A 15,972-nucleotide genomic window follows, 5' to 3' on the forward strand; every position below is an offset into this window, starting at 1 on the left:
TAACTTTAGCTGTGACTGATGCATTAATATAAACTGTGTGTGTCACTGCAATATGCTTTCAAGCATTAATATTATTAGGATCAACTGATTCTGGTCTGTAACTGTTTCATAAGCCCATAATATATATTTTCTTTAACTATGCATGCAATGTCTTGTATATAATGTATACCCTGTTCATTTATGTAACTGTATTTGTAACCATGTATTATTTGTCTTAACTCTGTGCCCAGGACATACTTGAAAACGAGAGGTAACTCTCAACGTATTACTTCCTGGTAAAATATTTTATAAATAAAATAAATAAATAAATTCTTTAGGGATAAAAATAGAGAAAACAAAGCTTTTGATCCTATTGGCGTTGGGTTTATCTGTTATGTATAGTGCTCCTCTAGCATGAGCCAAACACACTGTGATTTGTTATTTTGTATACTGCAAATGTCTATTGAATATACTTCTATCTAGATATATATATACTTCTATCTAGATATATATACTTCTGTATAGATATATCATTTTTATATATGGATACATTTTTATATACATGTTCTTTACTATAATACTTTGGTAGTGTTTGCCTCTGGATTATTTCAGTATTATTAATATGTACAGTACTGTACCTGAGATTTTACATGTTTTGAATTAAAAGACCGAATAGGGTTAATATTAGGGCTATTAAAAGGCTGGTGGGAGAGCTGGGCCCCTGATGAAGCGTTGTACACTGCGAAACGCGTTGGGATAAATGAGCAAGGTGGACATGGGGAGATAAGGATGAACAGCAGTGGTCACGAGGAAACCAAAAGTGACGTCAGGCACCATGGACGGAGCTTACATCGGGCACCAGTGAGGTTCCCCGCAAATATCAATGTTCTGATTCCTCTCCTTTACTGTGCCTATTCAAGTTGTAAATATGTGTGTGTTTTTAATATGATGAAACGCTCTTTTGTTATGTTTTTTATGTACAGTGTTTCACTATTGGAGTTTCTTGTTCCATTCCTGTCCAAACATGATCGAGGAGACTATCGATATATAATCTCGGATGAGATGTAAAGCTAAAGCCACAACTATACACCGCCTATTTTATAGACACTTCACGTGAGTGAATTTCGTCTTTTTTAATCTATTTTTAAAAAATTGAACCTACTACACTATATATATATATAATATATATATATATATATATATATATATATATATATATATATATATATATATATTTTTTTTTTTTTTTTTCATTCTTTTAATTTTTTAGAAATTTGCACTGGAAATCTTCCAAAAGCTTCTATACATGGACATAATGGATGTTTCTTTTTTCCTAGCAGCACCCCAGGCATACGTGGAAAGCACAGGGCCATAATAGTATTGACATTTTGTACCTTTTTTATTATTTATATTTACTAATGAGACTTGTATTGTGTTATATGCAGATATCACATACATTGTTATAGTGAGTTTCCATTTCACTAGGTGATTTTTCAAAGCATATACTTTTTCATACAGTATCTTAGTTATTTTTCACTCAATCAAGTGAGTGCTCATTTATTTTATTCAATACAACTTGCACTTATTTTCACTTAGAGGTTTTTGCTTTTGCATTTGCATTTAAGTTTTGGCAATGTTTGCTCTGGTTAAGCACCTAATTCTTGTGTTGTATAAGTATAGCATGCATCTCAGTGCATGGCACAGAAATTGGGTGCATTTAAAGAGATGATTTGTGTATTTATTATTGCTTCATTACAATGCGCACTGTCCAGGCAACAAATATTTAAGGGGAAAAAACAGATGACAAATAATTACTTTTGTATGTACAGTTTTAATTGAAAAAATATCTTACTGTACAGTACATAAATGGAATTGTAACAAAGAGCTTTCAAATACATTGGAAAATACAGTGGTAAGTACTGCACCATTTAGCACCTAACAAAGATTTTCCTGCCAACAAACATCTTAAATTATAACAGAAAAATAACCTATTTAACCCTGTAAAATTATTTTGAACGCAATTACAGACATGACTATGTTGTTAAATCACATGATTGCTCTGTATGACGTTTGTCAAATCTATTTTTCCAACAACTATGTCCAATCTATCTCTCCAAGTACACTGTATTAAGTAATTATATTGAACATAACATATTTAAACAATTCTTTCTTTTGTCCACAAAATTATATATATATGCTCCCTTCAATGAAAAGAAGATTTTAAAAAATCTTCACAAAACACAAAAAATTACTCTCTTCAGTTGTCACCATGTGACCTTACCATGGTCCGTCTTCACGCAGAACCATTAAAAGAAAGATGTGTCACTTTCACTCTCTTTATAACTCACTTATGAAAGTATGTTACATCGAATGCATTTCTGGGAGTGTTGGGTAAGTTATTCCAACATATTAAAATATTTTTAATAAGAAAGTGCTGATGTATTTGTCATTTGATCAGAGAATCTTGTGTTGATTTATTATTGCACAGTATCTGTCACATGATAGTTAGGAAGAGCCCTGCCTTTTTTGATACTGTATTCTAAGTTTTTCTAACTGTTCCTTACATCGGGAGTGAGCTAGATTAAGGCTCTGGTTCTCGTTAGTCAGGTCATCATATTCCAGAGCTAGATGAGCAGCATCCAAGTTTTCCTTTTCTACTTTATCCAGTCTGGCAATCAACTCTTTTCTAGGTAAAGAAAAGAAAGAAAAAAAGGTTTATGTTCAATACTTCTATTTTCCTTTGTAATGAGATTTAAGAGTTTATTCATTTAAACCAGCAATCTGCCCTTGTGTTTTTTTTTGTAAGATTTATGTTATTCCCAATTGGAACATAGAATTGGGAAATTATTTTATCCCACTGGAACCTTCTACATGGAACCACTTCTGAGCTGAATGAGTTTAAAGGTATTCACGTCAACGCGTAGATCTGCATTTATGATTGATAAATATTCTCACCGACCATACTGTATCTTTTTCGCTCCATTGGTAAGCTGATAAAATATGGATACGCTTTTTGTTTTAGGTTTTTCACTTCTGCATTTATGATGTACTATTTACTATAATTAGTTTTTTTGTGTGCCAAAATCAATATAATCTTTAAGGATAGGCACATTGACAGGTTCGAAATTTAAACTTAAAAAATGTGGGTGTTGGCTTCAAACTCAGAGTCGAATTAAATATGAGCCAAAGCCCAAGAAAAACTTATTCTCTGATTAATTTTTTAGTTTTTCCCATTTTTTTTCTTATTTAATAAAATGGTTAAACTTTTCAAAAACTCTGCAAACTTTTGTGAAAAGTTTGACCAAATTTCACCAAAAAAAAAAGACTACTACTCTGCATAATGCTTAGCCAATCCTCTGGTTAATAAGAACTCTGAGCAAGTCCTCCGCCAATCATCGGAATTTTCTGCAGCTGTAAGATGCATATGACCCAACTATGTCAAACAGAGCACTAAGCACAAAATACACACAACCCGTAATCAATGTAGTTTGGGGTATTAAGTGTAAAATTAGAAACAAGAACAAAAATGAAACACCTCACAAAAGAGGTGATTCCAAGACCTTAATAACATGCACCCAAAACCATAGCGTGCTTAATATTAAAAGTATTGATAAAACCACAAAGGATGAGAGGAGGATGTGTATAATCAATCTGGACAGGCATTATTATTTACCTTTGTTTCTAAGCCACACATTTTAGGGTATATTAACAATTCTTGGTAGGGCAAGATACCTCCCATAGGGCTATTGCAGGGTTACAGCAATTAGTTAGGTATCATCGCTACTCTAATTGATAGTTTGTTGATATACAGCTACTGTAACACAAAACAGATTATTCTGAAGGCCTACAGTTCTCCACTTATCTCTATTGTTTCTAATACTGAACTACTTTTAATATTAAGCATACTATGGTTTTGAGTTTTGAGGTGTTTCCTTTTTATTCTTGAGATCCAACTATGCAACAATAATTTAAAGAGTTGTTTGGACAGTCCAACTGAAATGATGCATGACATCTACAGTATCTGTGCCAAATTTAGATTTGTGAAGTTCCATGCATAGTGCATAGTGTTTTTGCACTATGCACGAGAGATTATCATTGTGTGATGTCACAACTTTGATTTACAATAAATGTTTTAACAGTTGTTACACTCCTGGGTACATATCCTGGCTTTTCACTAATCTTCCCTATTCCTCATATGTGCAAGGAAGTTATTTTTGGTTAATAATTTATTTCCTAAAGTCTCTTGGCTGCAAACTTTGGTCCAACTAGATTTTTTTTTTTAAAAATGAGCTGCCTATTTATGAAATAAAATTATCCTCATTTGAAGCAGTACCCGGATGTGCTATTTTCTTTGATACATCTGGCGCAATTCTTTTTCACTAGCTTTGCCCCAGTTTTGCAGTCAGGAGTAAAGATCTAAAAATGTGTCAAAACTCGACCCACAAATGATTTGCAGAATTTTTAATAATATTCGATTCGCAGACAAATATTGTATGTACTGTATGCAATTTCACAAGTGGCCACCATTAGAACATGTAATTCGACCTGACATTTGAGGCGCACAATTCTACTTAACCTGATACAAGAGCTATATTTCAGGGCTTAGAACGTTTGAGCGAATCGAATGTTGTCAAGTCGAATGTGCGCACAGTGGCGGCTTGCGGTACTGCATACATTTGAACCAAGGAAGTCGAATGTCCCCTTTTTGAATTCGAGCTGCGACTATTTGTGCTTGAGAATAAACACTATATCCATGGCCAAGTCAAATGTCTGTGAATAATTCACACATCTCTCATCAGGAGACTTTAGTAAATAACTCCCTTTGACCTGCGGCATCAAAAGCATGACTTGTTCAAACTACCACACATTTGTCAATCCTGAACAGGATTGTAGGTGAATGTAAACTCTATCAGATACATTTATAGAGTCTTCTAAATTACTTTCAATTACTGATTGGGTGCAACCCTGCAGAGACAATGGACTTTGGCTCATATTAACTAAGTGGTGCTCGCAATAAGGCACCTTCTAGTACCAGGTGTCCTATGGCACATCGTCACCGGCATTAATAAATATGGGCCTTTATATCTAACGACTATACAATCAGTCACCAAATGTCTAAAGCTGGTTGTTTTTCAAGGACAAGGTACTTACTTTCTTTCTTCCAAAAGTAAAATTTCCCTCTTGACCTCATGATATTCTTCAGCAATTTTGCAGTGCTGCTTAAAGACTTGCATGGATTCTTTTGAGGTATTACATGGTGGAAGTGGCTGCAAGAAAAAATATATATAATATATTTACCGTACCATTCGAAACTGTTATATCTTTGAAAATAAATGTGCAGCTGTATTTACATAGAATAAGATACAATTATAGTAGAATGATTTTTAAAACTGCAATGAAAACACATAGGGTAACACAACTCAGCCCATGCAGGCGCATATTTACAAAGCAGTGCTTTGTCATAAGACACTTTCTGAATGTGCTTTATGGTGTTTTCAGGAGCCGAAAGGTCTTGTGGAATAGCATCACTTAGTAAACATGGGTCCTAATCTCTTAATTCAAGCACAAAATAATATGACCACAAACTTTGACTGATCCTCAGATTGAGCCTCCTGTGCTGAAGCTGGGACATCCTAAAAACCTGACCTGTTGGGGGGGCTTGAGGACTGGAGTTGAGCACCACTGATGTGGGTTCTGTATCTAAGATGACAATTTCTATCAAAGGAGATGAAAATCCTTCAAACGTTGCTATTCTCCTGCTTCCATTGCTAAAAAACAATAATCAAAGTGAACAGGAAAACAATGCAGTATTTCAATTATTCAGTCAATTAACAGGAATAATTTAGCATTCATGCTGTAATGATTCTCTTTTCCGAGGAAGGTGAGAGTAAGGATGGAAATGGGCACATTTTTTGACAAAGCACAAATTCACAGCGAAAACGGCTGTTTTTCTCGCATTTTTTTAACTTTGGCAAAAGTTTAGGGGAAAAAACACAATTCAGGTTTCAAATAATTAAAAAGTATGAACACTATTAGTTACCACAGTGATGGTCAACTCCAGTCCTCAAGGGGCACCAACAGGTTTTAAAGATATCCCTGGCTCAGGGGCAAAGCTATAGCCCGGGGGCCCGCGCTCTTGGAGGGCCCGCTCCCCCCCTGGTATGCTGCGGCTGACGGGGGGACAAACCGCGACCTGGTGTTTGCTGGCAGGCTGGCGGCCGCACAAAGCAGTTGCCGCCGGGCCCAGCTCTCCCCTGATGCAGGTTTCTCTCCCTCACACTCTGTCCTACACTGGCGTGCGCCGGAACGCGCTGACTTCGGAAACGCTGAATGCGAACAGTGTGAGAGAGAGAAGCGTGCAGCAGGGGAGAGCTGGGCCCGTCGGCAACTGCTTTGTGCAGCCGCCGGCCCGCCAGCAAGCACCGGGTCCCGGCCAGAGACTATACTAAGTTGGGGTATTTATTATGTATTGGGGAGGGGGTGTATTTATTATGTATTAGAGAGAGGGGGGTGTATTTAATATGTATTTATTATGTATTGGGAGGGGGTGTATTTATTGTGTATTGTGGACGGGTGTATTTTTATTATGTATTGGGGAGGGGAGAGTGTTTTTATTATGTATTGGGGAGGGGGATGTGTATTTTTTATTATATATTGGAGAGGGGGAGGTGTATGTTTTATTATGTATTGGGGAGGGGAGTGTGTTTTGATTATTATGTATTGGTAGGAGGGGGAGGGATGATGAGACGGGGGAGAGATGATGGGGAGAGATGAGAGAGGATCGGGGAGAGGGTGGGGGAACGGGTAAAAAATTGCAGTCAGTATTAATATTAATCGGGCCCTGAAATATTTTTTTGCCCGGGGGCCCGTGCATTTCTAGCAACACCACTGTCCCTGCTTCAGCACCGGTGGCTCAGTCAACAACTGAACCAAAGATTGAGACACCTGTGCTGAAGCAAGGATATCCTGAAAACCTGATCTCCATGCCACCTCTTTCCCTGCTAATGGTATTAACCCATGTAATTTAACACCGGACAACCTTAAAATTCACATTGCAAAAGAAGCATCCCAATAGCCTGAACTCATGGCTACTGTCCCACATTCAGTCGCTCTTACAACCATTGTGGCTAAGCACTGCCACCTCCTGCCTGTGTAAGTCTCCCAACTTACCACTTAGATTGTGAGCTCTAACACTGCTCTCTTTTCCCTTATATTTTTTTATCCTTTTTATTTTCAAACCTTCTGAACTTTTATTTTTGAAACACACAGCGCTGATTTTGCTGCAAAAGAAATTTCTACTCATTTTCAAAAATAGTTGATGATTAGAAATTTGGGGTTCAAAGTTCATTCGGACATTGTTGCCATTTTTGGAAAAAAAATACAAACTGAATTTAGTCAGTTTGCCCATTACGTGTTAAGAACATGTGGGTATGAGCAAGACTAGAAGTGTGTGTATATTAGCTGATCGATAATATAAATATATATATATGTAGCCGGGCCCCCTTTCCCTCCCTTACCTCAGACGTGGGAGCGGAGAAGGTGGAGGTTACAGCTCCACTGCGGTGTGCGCGGGTGCCGCCGGAGTGGCAGGCGTACCCGCTGGGTGTAGGGAAACTGCACCGGAGTTCAGGAGCTCTCGGGGGGGACCGGGGATCAGGCAGTGGCCATATTTGTTCTGGCACATGCACGGGGCCCAGGTTGCGCATGCGTAGAGAGACCAGGGTTCCGACGGCCACTGTGGAGCTTGCGGAAGCGCAGTACACATGTGCGCATGTGCAGAAGGACTAGAGTAGCGACGGCCATATTACAAGGGGCTCCGTAGGGTAAATACACTCCCCAGAGTGGCCTGGGAGATTTCCCATGTGGGCAGTGTTAGCCAATAGGGCTCTGTGACAGGGTAAATAAAAGCCACCAGTTATATGCCTGGAAAACCTATGTCTAGTCTGCAGTGCAGCACTGACTAGGTTAACTTTAGCTGGGAACCTCACGACAATTAGTTGGATCCCAGCTGCCTAATCAAGGTGAGTTAAAACCCAGGCTGTAGACACATGGATCTTGGCTGTTGATGAGAGAGGAGTAAGAAGTAAAGAGATTCCTGAAAACAAGGTCTGAGTAGCAAAGTAGTTGTCTTGTGAACTGTCTGTCCCCTGCATAGAAAAAGGGTAGCTGCCTTATATATAAACTGTCTGCTAAAGAGAAACTGTTTTGTTTGGTTTGCTGAAGAAAAAGCCATTTTTGTTTTTGCTGATGGAAAGTTATTTTTGTTTTGTGTGCTGTATATCTTTTAAGGCTAAATAAAACAGCCTTGTCAAGAAACCCACGTGTATAGTTGCATGTACCCTGCAACATATGGTGTTAAGAATTGGGAAGGTTTTTTTCAAAAGGCTCCTGCAGTTAAAGGGCCACACACACACACACAAGAATGGAAGAAATGTTGAAAGAGTTTCTGTGTGAGCAAACCAGACAGCAGGGACAGTTAATGCAGGAGCAGGCCCGGCTGCAAGCGGAGAGAGATGAAAGACTACAAGCAGCACAGGATGAACGGATTGCCAAGCTGCTGACCCAATTCCAAGGGTCTGCCAGTGCAGAACTAGCAAGCAGACCCCCTATACTCCTGAGGAAAATGGCTCCGAATGAGGATCCAGAGGCTTTTTTACTGACTTTTGAAAGAGTTGCCGAAGCTCAGGGCTGGGCTACAGATCGCTGGGCAACTGCTTTGGCCCCGCTCCTCATAGGAGAAGCGCAGGCCTCATATCAGGGTCTCCCAGCAGATCAGGCAATGGACTACCGACAAGTAAAAGCCGCCATACTGGATTGCTTAGGTCTGACCCCAGATACCTACCGGCAGCAGTTTCGGAACATGAAGTACACCGCTAAGATGAGACCCCGGGTCCTCGCTCAGCGATTATTGGACTTATGTAAGCGCTGGATACAACCCGAGGAGTGCACTAAGAAGGCAATTCTTGAGCAGGTGGTTTTGGAACAATTTCTACAAATAATACCCCCTTCCGCACGCTCGTGGGTAAAACGCCACGCTGCTGAAACCCTAGCTTTGGCGGTCCAACTCGTAGAGAACTTCCTTGGGGCTGAGCAGCAGGCGAGTGTCCTGGACCCGACTCCACCGGCACTTGCGGACACCCAAAGAGGGAGGTCGGATCAATGGGGAACCTACGGCCCGTCACGGAACCGCCAAGTCCAACGGAAGAAGCAGTCATTCCAGCAAGGACGGAGTCCAAATGCTGGTCCCCGCAGAGACCCTCATCTCCTTCTGGATGTCGGCTCATCGCAAAGTGAGAAAAACTTCCGAGGACGTCGCCCACAGGACCCACCAGATGCCTGGTCTCCAGTAACCGGTCCAGTGGAGCGCTATCCACAGCCCCCTCCTGCGAGGGAACCCTCTCCATGTTCCGCCTGTGGAGAACAAGGCCACCGGTATGTGGACTGTCCACTGATGGAGTGTTCATTCAGCAGAACCGTCGCCTCGGCTTTTACTGAGGAAAATTACAAGCCCTGGCTACTTCCAGCCCTGATTGGGGGAAAAAACGTCCAGGCCCTTGTAGATTCGGGCTCTGGGAAAACTCTGGTCCTCCAGGAACGGTTACCGCCCAACGTGTGTTCTTTTGACTCCCCATGGAGCATAGAATGTATACACGGCAATGTAAAACGCTATCCGACGGCCAAAATCCGGCTACAGGTAAAAGGTCAGGAGGCTTACCTCGAAGTAGGAGTCGCTCCTTGGCTCCCTGCCCCCGTTGTGCTCGGTCGGGACTGGCCTTTCTTTTCGGACCTAATGGCCCCAGTCTTTGACGAGGAGCCTCCTTCTAGGGCTCAGGAGAACCCTGGCAAACTGTTCCCCTTCTTGGCAGACCTTTTTCCCAATAAACACCAGGTTCAAAAGACTCGGAAGCAAAGACGCTTGGACAAACAGGACTGGTTGCAGAAATCTGGGTCTCAAGGTGACCATTCTAGTAGTCAGAGGTCACAAGTGATGGCTGGGGATGGCCAAAGGGAGGGGGATATGGGCCCTGGAGATTTACCAGACCTGTACCTCCCTGACTTTCGCCAGAAGCAAAGGGAAGACCCAGTCCTTGCTAGACAGTATGACAAGGTGGTGAAAATTGATGAACAGATTTTAGATGCACAGGGGGTGATAGTATTCCCCCATTTTGAGCTATCAAATGATATCCTATATAGGGTGAATAGGCAGACACAAACAGGGGAGGTCACCAGACAGATATTGGTTCCCAAGACATTTGTTAAATCTGTATTCACTCTAGCCCATACTGTCCATTGGGGTGGTCACCTGGGCAGGGATAAAACATTGGACCGTATTTCATCCCGATTCTATTGGCCAGGGATGCATAGTGATATTGCTAAGCTATGTGCAGCATGTCCGGAGTGCCAGCTAACTAGTCCAAAAGGACAAAACCAGCTGCTTTGGTTCCTCTACCCTTGGTGTCAGTTCCCTTTGAAAGGATTGGGGTAGACTTGGTAGGACCTCTAGAACCTTCTGCGAAAGGATACAGGTTTATCCTTGTAATAGTGGACTATGCAACAAGGTAAGTCTGTCCCCTGCATAGAAAAAGGGTAGCTGCCTTATATATAAACTGTCTGCTAAAGAGAAACTGTTTTGTTTGGTTTGCTGAAGAAAAAGCCATTTTCGTTTTTGCTGATGGAAAGCTATTTTTGTTTTGTGTGCTGTATATATTTTAAGGCTAAATAAAACAGCCTTGTCAAGAAACCCACGTGTGTAGTTGCATGTACCCTGCAACAGGCTCCCCAATCTCCTGAGGAGATAACTGATACATTTGGCATGCTCAGTATCACGTGCTGGCAGTTGGTTCCAGGAGGCAGAAGGGGAAGATCAGGTCTGGGTGTCTGTGGCTCCCAGACTAGACCTAGATTACCCTTCAGCCCCCAATTAGGACCCATCCATCCTCAGTTTGTGGCTGCTTCAGAGAAAGGCCCTCAGATAGGGACATTTTCCCCAATAGCCTTGATAGTGGTAGGATTAGTGACAGGACGCCGCGCAGTGACTTGCGGCCTGTGGTCTGGGACTAGACCACCTACGCTATAGACTCTTAAAGGTGAGAACCTCCAATGGGAGTTCATCCCACGCAGAGGCGGACGACGACATCGCTGCATCAGCGGATCCCTGTTTGTTGTTCGTCAGTACCCGAGTGCTGGAGTGCCTGGGCAGGTATCACACTAAGTGCAGCAACGGTTGACGAGATAGCGGTATTCCATACACTTTTGGGTGGGCCCTGATATTGGGGGGAAAGGACATCAGGGATATTGGTGTACAGCATCCTATGTACTTTGGGGACACTCAGTTGGTGTATTGGGGGGGGGGGGGGTGATATATACTGTGGAGTGCAGGTTGCATATTATATGTTCAGTAAAACCCGTTATTATATATTGTGTGTGTTTACTATTGGTTCCTGTGAGGGGTTCATCCTGCTACATTGGGATCCCTCGCAGGTGGAGGCGCTGCACCGAGGCGAACAAGAGATCATCCCAGTGGCGGAGGCTCAGGCCTTCTGGGAGCAAACAGGAAACGGCAGTACCAGTAGTTCCTTTAGTTACGGGTAAAAGGGGCTACATATACATATTATATTTTTAACGTAGTGAGTGTTTGAACTAATGTGTTTGTGTTTTTCCTTTATGTCCTGTATAGTACTTCTCTCCTGTACCTATCGGCAAGCATGAATATTGCCAAGTGATGGAGTTACACCCTGATGACACATTGACGCGTCCTCATTGCTTGGCTGCATTCAGCTTCAGTATCACGCTGCCGTTGACCTCTCTGTTTTGATCTCTGGGAGGTGTCACATGGCACTGGGGGTATATATGTCTTAGATAAGCAGGACTGATTTTTATGTTGTATACTATAGGATCCCTGGTGTACTGCTAGAATCTTTTCATGCCTTAAATATTTCTCTCTGTTTCGATTTCTGGTACAGTAGGTGTCACTGAATTGCATAGCTCATTAACAGGACTGGTTTTTATGTTGTATACTATTTGATCCCCGGTGTGCTGCTACAATTTTTCAATGTTTTATACAGTATATTTCTCTTCTGTTCATGGGAACTGAGATAGCGATGAGAATTTTCCTGTGAAGTAATAGGAGCATGATGTGGGTCTGTTAGTGTCGCACCGTACAGAGATTGAGGGCGTGATTGGGTTCTGTAATTAGGATTTTGGAATCTGTGTTGGGGAGGAGTCCATTTGGGTTTCCGCACTACAAGGGAGCAGCTTGCAAGAGTTGCCATTAGAGCTTGATAAAGGGTAATTGCAACCTGAAATGTTGCTTGTGTTACTATGTTTCCTGCTTCCCATCTGACGGAATGAAGGTGAGGTTTTTGCTAATGCTGTGGACGGTTTTGTTTTCTAGTATATATATGTGTGCATGTGTAGATAGAAAAGTAACATCACCACATATGTGACCGATTTGTGTGGCGCAGATTGAAAGGAGAAATGTGATGCATAGGAGCACACTTTAATAGATCTGATTATAATCTGTGTGCTATGAACTCCTCCTTTTTGACACTCCTCTAAAAACAAGCTGATGCACATGGCACAAAAACTGGTGTCAAGTTTTTGATACATTGGTGCAAAGTGGTGCAACATGAATATGACAATTTGCTCCACAATTGCCTTAGTATATAGGCCTCATAGAATGATATATAATATTCTGCCAATAGATAGTAGAGGTAGTTTGGAGTCTATGCTAAAAAACTCTGGACGTAATAGTAAACAGTTGGTGAACCAGATCTGCGTAAATTATTGTCTGAAACCCCAAGACATCAGTGTTTTCAGAGAAACCAAGGGAAACTAACATGGTAGTGCATTGTGTTAATACAGGATCTGCTTCCCAAGTGGCATCTCCTTTCCAAAGAGTGTGTTCTCCTCAGCGTGCACTGATAACACATTGATGACAGTTTGCAAAAGGGAATATGTGAACCCACTGTGATGGTGCTCGTCTCAAATCAGGAGGCGGACCTGCAGAGCTGAGGTACAGATGCAAATAAACCGACCACAACCCAGGGACATGATCCTGTAAGACTATCCGTAGTCTGTATGAAATCAGGGGTCAGGGCTGGCGGCAGAGCTGTAAAGTCCAGGGGACAAGCAGAGGTCAGGGCTGGTGGCAGAGGTGCAAAGTCAAGGAGGCAAGTGGAGATCATGGAAGGTGGAAGGCAGCGAGGTCAGGGTCACAGTCAGGAGTCAGCAACAGGAATTCAAAACAGGCAAGTGGGTAAGGCGTACCTGCAAAAACCAACAGGAGCTGCAAACACAAAGAAATTTGCTCGGTGACTCACAGAACTTTGCTCGGCGACTCCCACCAGGAAGTGCAGCCTTATATTGCAGGCTGCCAGTAACTAAAATTGACAAATTGAACAGAAATGGCAGACAGCCTGGAAAAAATGAACAGGCAGCAAAACCCGGCACAGATCAGCAGAATCCTTACACCCACTGCTGGTCCCTGGGCCTCACCAATTCTTGTCCTTAAATTTTCTGGAGCATTCAGATTTTGTAAATATTAGAGACATCCCTATGACAGTATGTTACTGTAACAGGGTACATCCATTCTGCCTGTCTTTCCCCTCCCTGTTATGTAAGTCCTGCTAGCTGCAGGCTATGACAAGTTAATTCTGTGGGCTTGTGACCCCCCCACCCCCACATGCTTCTCTCTGATGGACAGAAGTAAGGTGGTGACTATGGCCTGTGTAAGCCTGTCAGAGATAGGTATAGACCATGAGCACGCCCCTTCTTCTCCTGATGAGGGGCAGTGCCAAATTTAATCAGTCCTGCTCTGGATGAGAAAGAGAGCAGTAGGGCTATGAGCCTCTCCCATCGTGGGATGAGCGTGCCCACCTCCAGCCCCTGGGGCTTGGGGAACATCTGATTCGACCCACAGATGCCCTGTAATATCTGGGGCAAGCATCATCCAGAGGCCTGGAGCCTCTGAGACCCTGCACCGCTGTATGAAGAAGATATGTAGTGATTGCCAATAAAGACCAATGCTTACTGTCCATCTATAAGAAAGGATATTTGAGAATGTGAGTTCGTCCATACATGCCAGATGACGAATAATAATCTGTCAAAGGGGTATTCACATCCTAAAAATGGCAATAATGGCTTGTCACCAGACAGCATAGAGATTGGGATGGGCTACCATCTTTGGGATTTGTTCTATAATCAGCTCTGCACGCTGGAACGGGACGAAACACTGAATGTCATATGTATGGTAGATATCTGTGTCCCGCCTTGGATTTGACCACTTAATCCCTCCTGACAAATGGTACCCCATTAATATCACTTTAAGAAGAGGACCACAACCATGCCTTAGGAAACAGTTGGAAAATGTCCCCTATACTCAAAAGCTCCATTATGACCATGGGAGACAATAGCTTTCTTTCAAGGTGGGGGATCTGGTCAGAGTATGCACACATCCTAGATTAGATGGCAAAGGAGGTCTCACTGCCAAATACGGTACCTCTATGCGCCTAAATGCGTGACATGTATGTGGTACCTAAACGGTTAAAATTAAGAAGCACTAGATGTGCTATGTATGAGCTTCAATGCAGTTAAAACTGCCCATTAGGAAACTTCTGGTTTTAACTGCATTGAAGCTCATAAATAGCACATGTAGTTCTTCTTAATGTTAACCCTTTAGGTACCACATACATATCACTTATCCCATGCTGTTCACTTGAGTCTGTCTAATTTTTCCCCCTATGTTGGATGGAACCTCTCACTTGGATGGTATATAGTTGCGAGAAAAAGTTTGTAAACCCCAATGATAATTACGGAAATTCCATTGTTTTGCCATGATAACCTTCTTGAATCAAAACGAGCATTTTGTTAAATATTCAATAGGGTTTATATTAACGAATTCCATGTCTTTTGAAACAAAATGATGTATGAATTACACAAGCAATGAGCAATTAAGAGTCAGGGTATGTGAAAAAGTAAGCGAAACCCTGTTTAATCAGCTAAATTAAATGGGATAATTATAATTGGGTGTTTATATTATTAGGTACTGTAGATCTTCAGGTAAGTTTGGACGGCCCCACCCTATATAAAGGTCAAACATTTTGTGATTTTGGTCTTCACTATACAGGTGTGTGGAAACACGTCATGCCACGATCAAAAGAAATCTCTGAGAACCTCTGAATAGCAGTTATTGATGCTGATCAGTCTAGAAAAAAAAGGTTACAAAAATCAATTTCTAAGGATTTGGGACTCCACCAATCCATTGCCAGACAAATGGAGAAATGACCACAGTCAATCTAGCCAGCAGCGGTCGTCCTAACAAAATCTCACCAAGGGCAAACCGGCAAATCACCAAGGAAGTCACAAAGATTCCCAGAGTAACATCCAAGGATCTGCAGGCCACTCTCACCTTGGCTAATGTGAGTGTTCATGACTCAACTATCAGAAAAAGATGGAACAAGAATGGTGTTCATAGAAGAATAGCAAAGAGGAGATCAACGCTCGTTTAAAAAGAACATTGCTACCTGTGAAGTTCGCCAAAGAGCACAACACAAAGATTCACAACACTTAAAGAACAATGTTCTCTGGACAGACGAGTCAAAGGTAGAACTGTTTGGTCATAAGTCTTTCAATGAGAAATCTTATGTTTGGTAACAACCAAAACTGCATTCTAACAGAAGAACCTCATCCCAACCATCAAGGATGATGGTGTGAATGTGCTGGTTTGGGGCTTCTTTGCTGCCGCAGGAGCTGGACGACTTGCCATCATTTCCACAACCATGAATTCTGCAATATATCAGAAGATTCTAGTGGAGAATGTCAGGCCATCTGTTCGTGAGCTGAACAAAAGTGGGTCATGCAGCAAGACCATGATCCTAAACATACACGCAGATCTACAAAAGAATGGCTGCAGAAGAAGAAATTCCACGTTTTAGAATGGCCTACGCATTCATCCCACGCTCTTCACCACAACATTTAAATTAAATACTGGGG

At 41.9% G+C, this 15,972-nt stretch overlaps 1 protein-coding gene across 6 annotated transcripts in view; it reads right to left on the reverse strand.

Moving 5' to 3' along the window:
• Window positions 1-1,790: 1,790 nt before the first annotated feature.
• MAP3K7CL (MAP3K7 C-terminal like) overlaps window positions 1,791-15,972 on the reverse strand; it is a 75,359-nt gene continuing 61,177 nt past the window's right edge. For 5 of the 6 annotated variants that reach the window (XM_075593916.1, XM_075593915.1, XM_075593913.1 and 2 more), the window contains exons 4-5: window positions 5,131-5,246; window positions 1,791-2,665 (exon numbers count right to left, since the gene is read on the reverse strand). In XM_075593916.1, coding sequence (XP_075450031.1) covers window positions 2,485-2,665; window positions 5,131-5,246 — 297 coding nt within the window. In that variant the 3' untranslated portion in view covers window positions 1,791-2,484. Of the gene's footprint in view, window positions 2,666-5,130; window positions 5,247-13,248; window positions 13,362-15,972 lie in introns of all 6 variants that reach the window. The other variant, XM_075593918.1, reaches the window with a different exon arrangement.

The sequence above is a fragment of the Ascaphus truei genome, chromosome 3, assembly GCF_040206685.1.
Source record: "Ascaphus truei isolate aAscTru1 chromosome 3, aAscTru1.hap1, whole genome shotgun sequence".
In the NCBI taxonomy this organism is placed as follows: domain Eukaryota; kingdom Metazoa; phylum Chordata; class Amphibia; order Anura; family Ascaphidae; genus Ascaphus; species Ascaphus truei.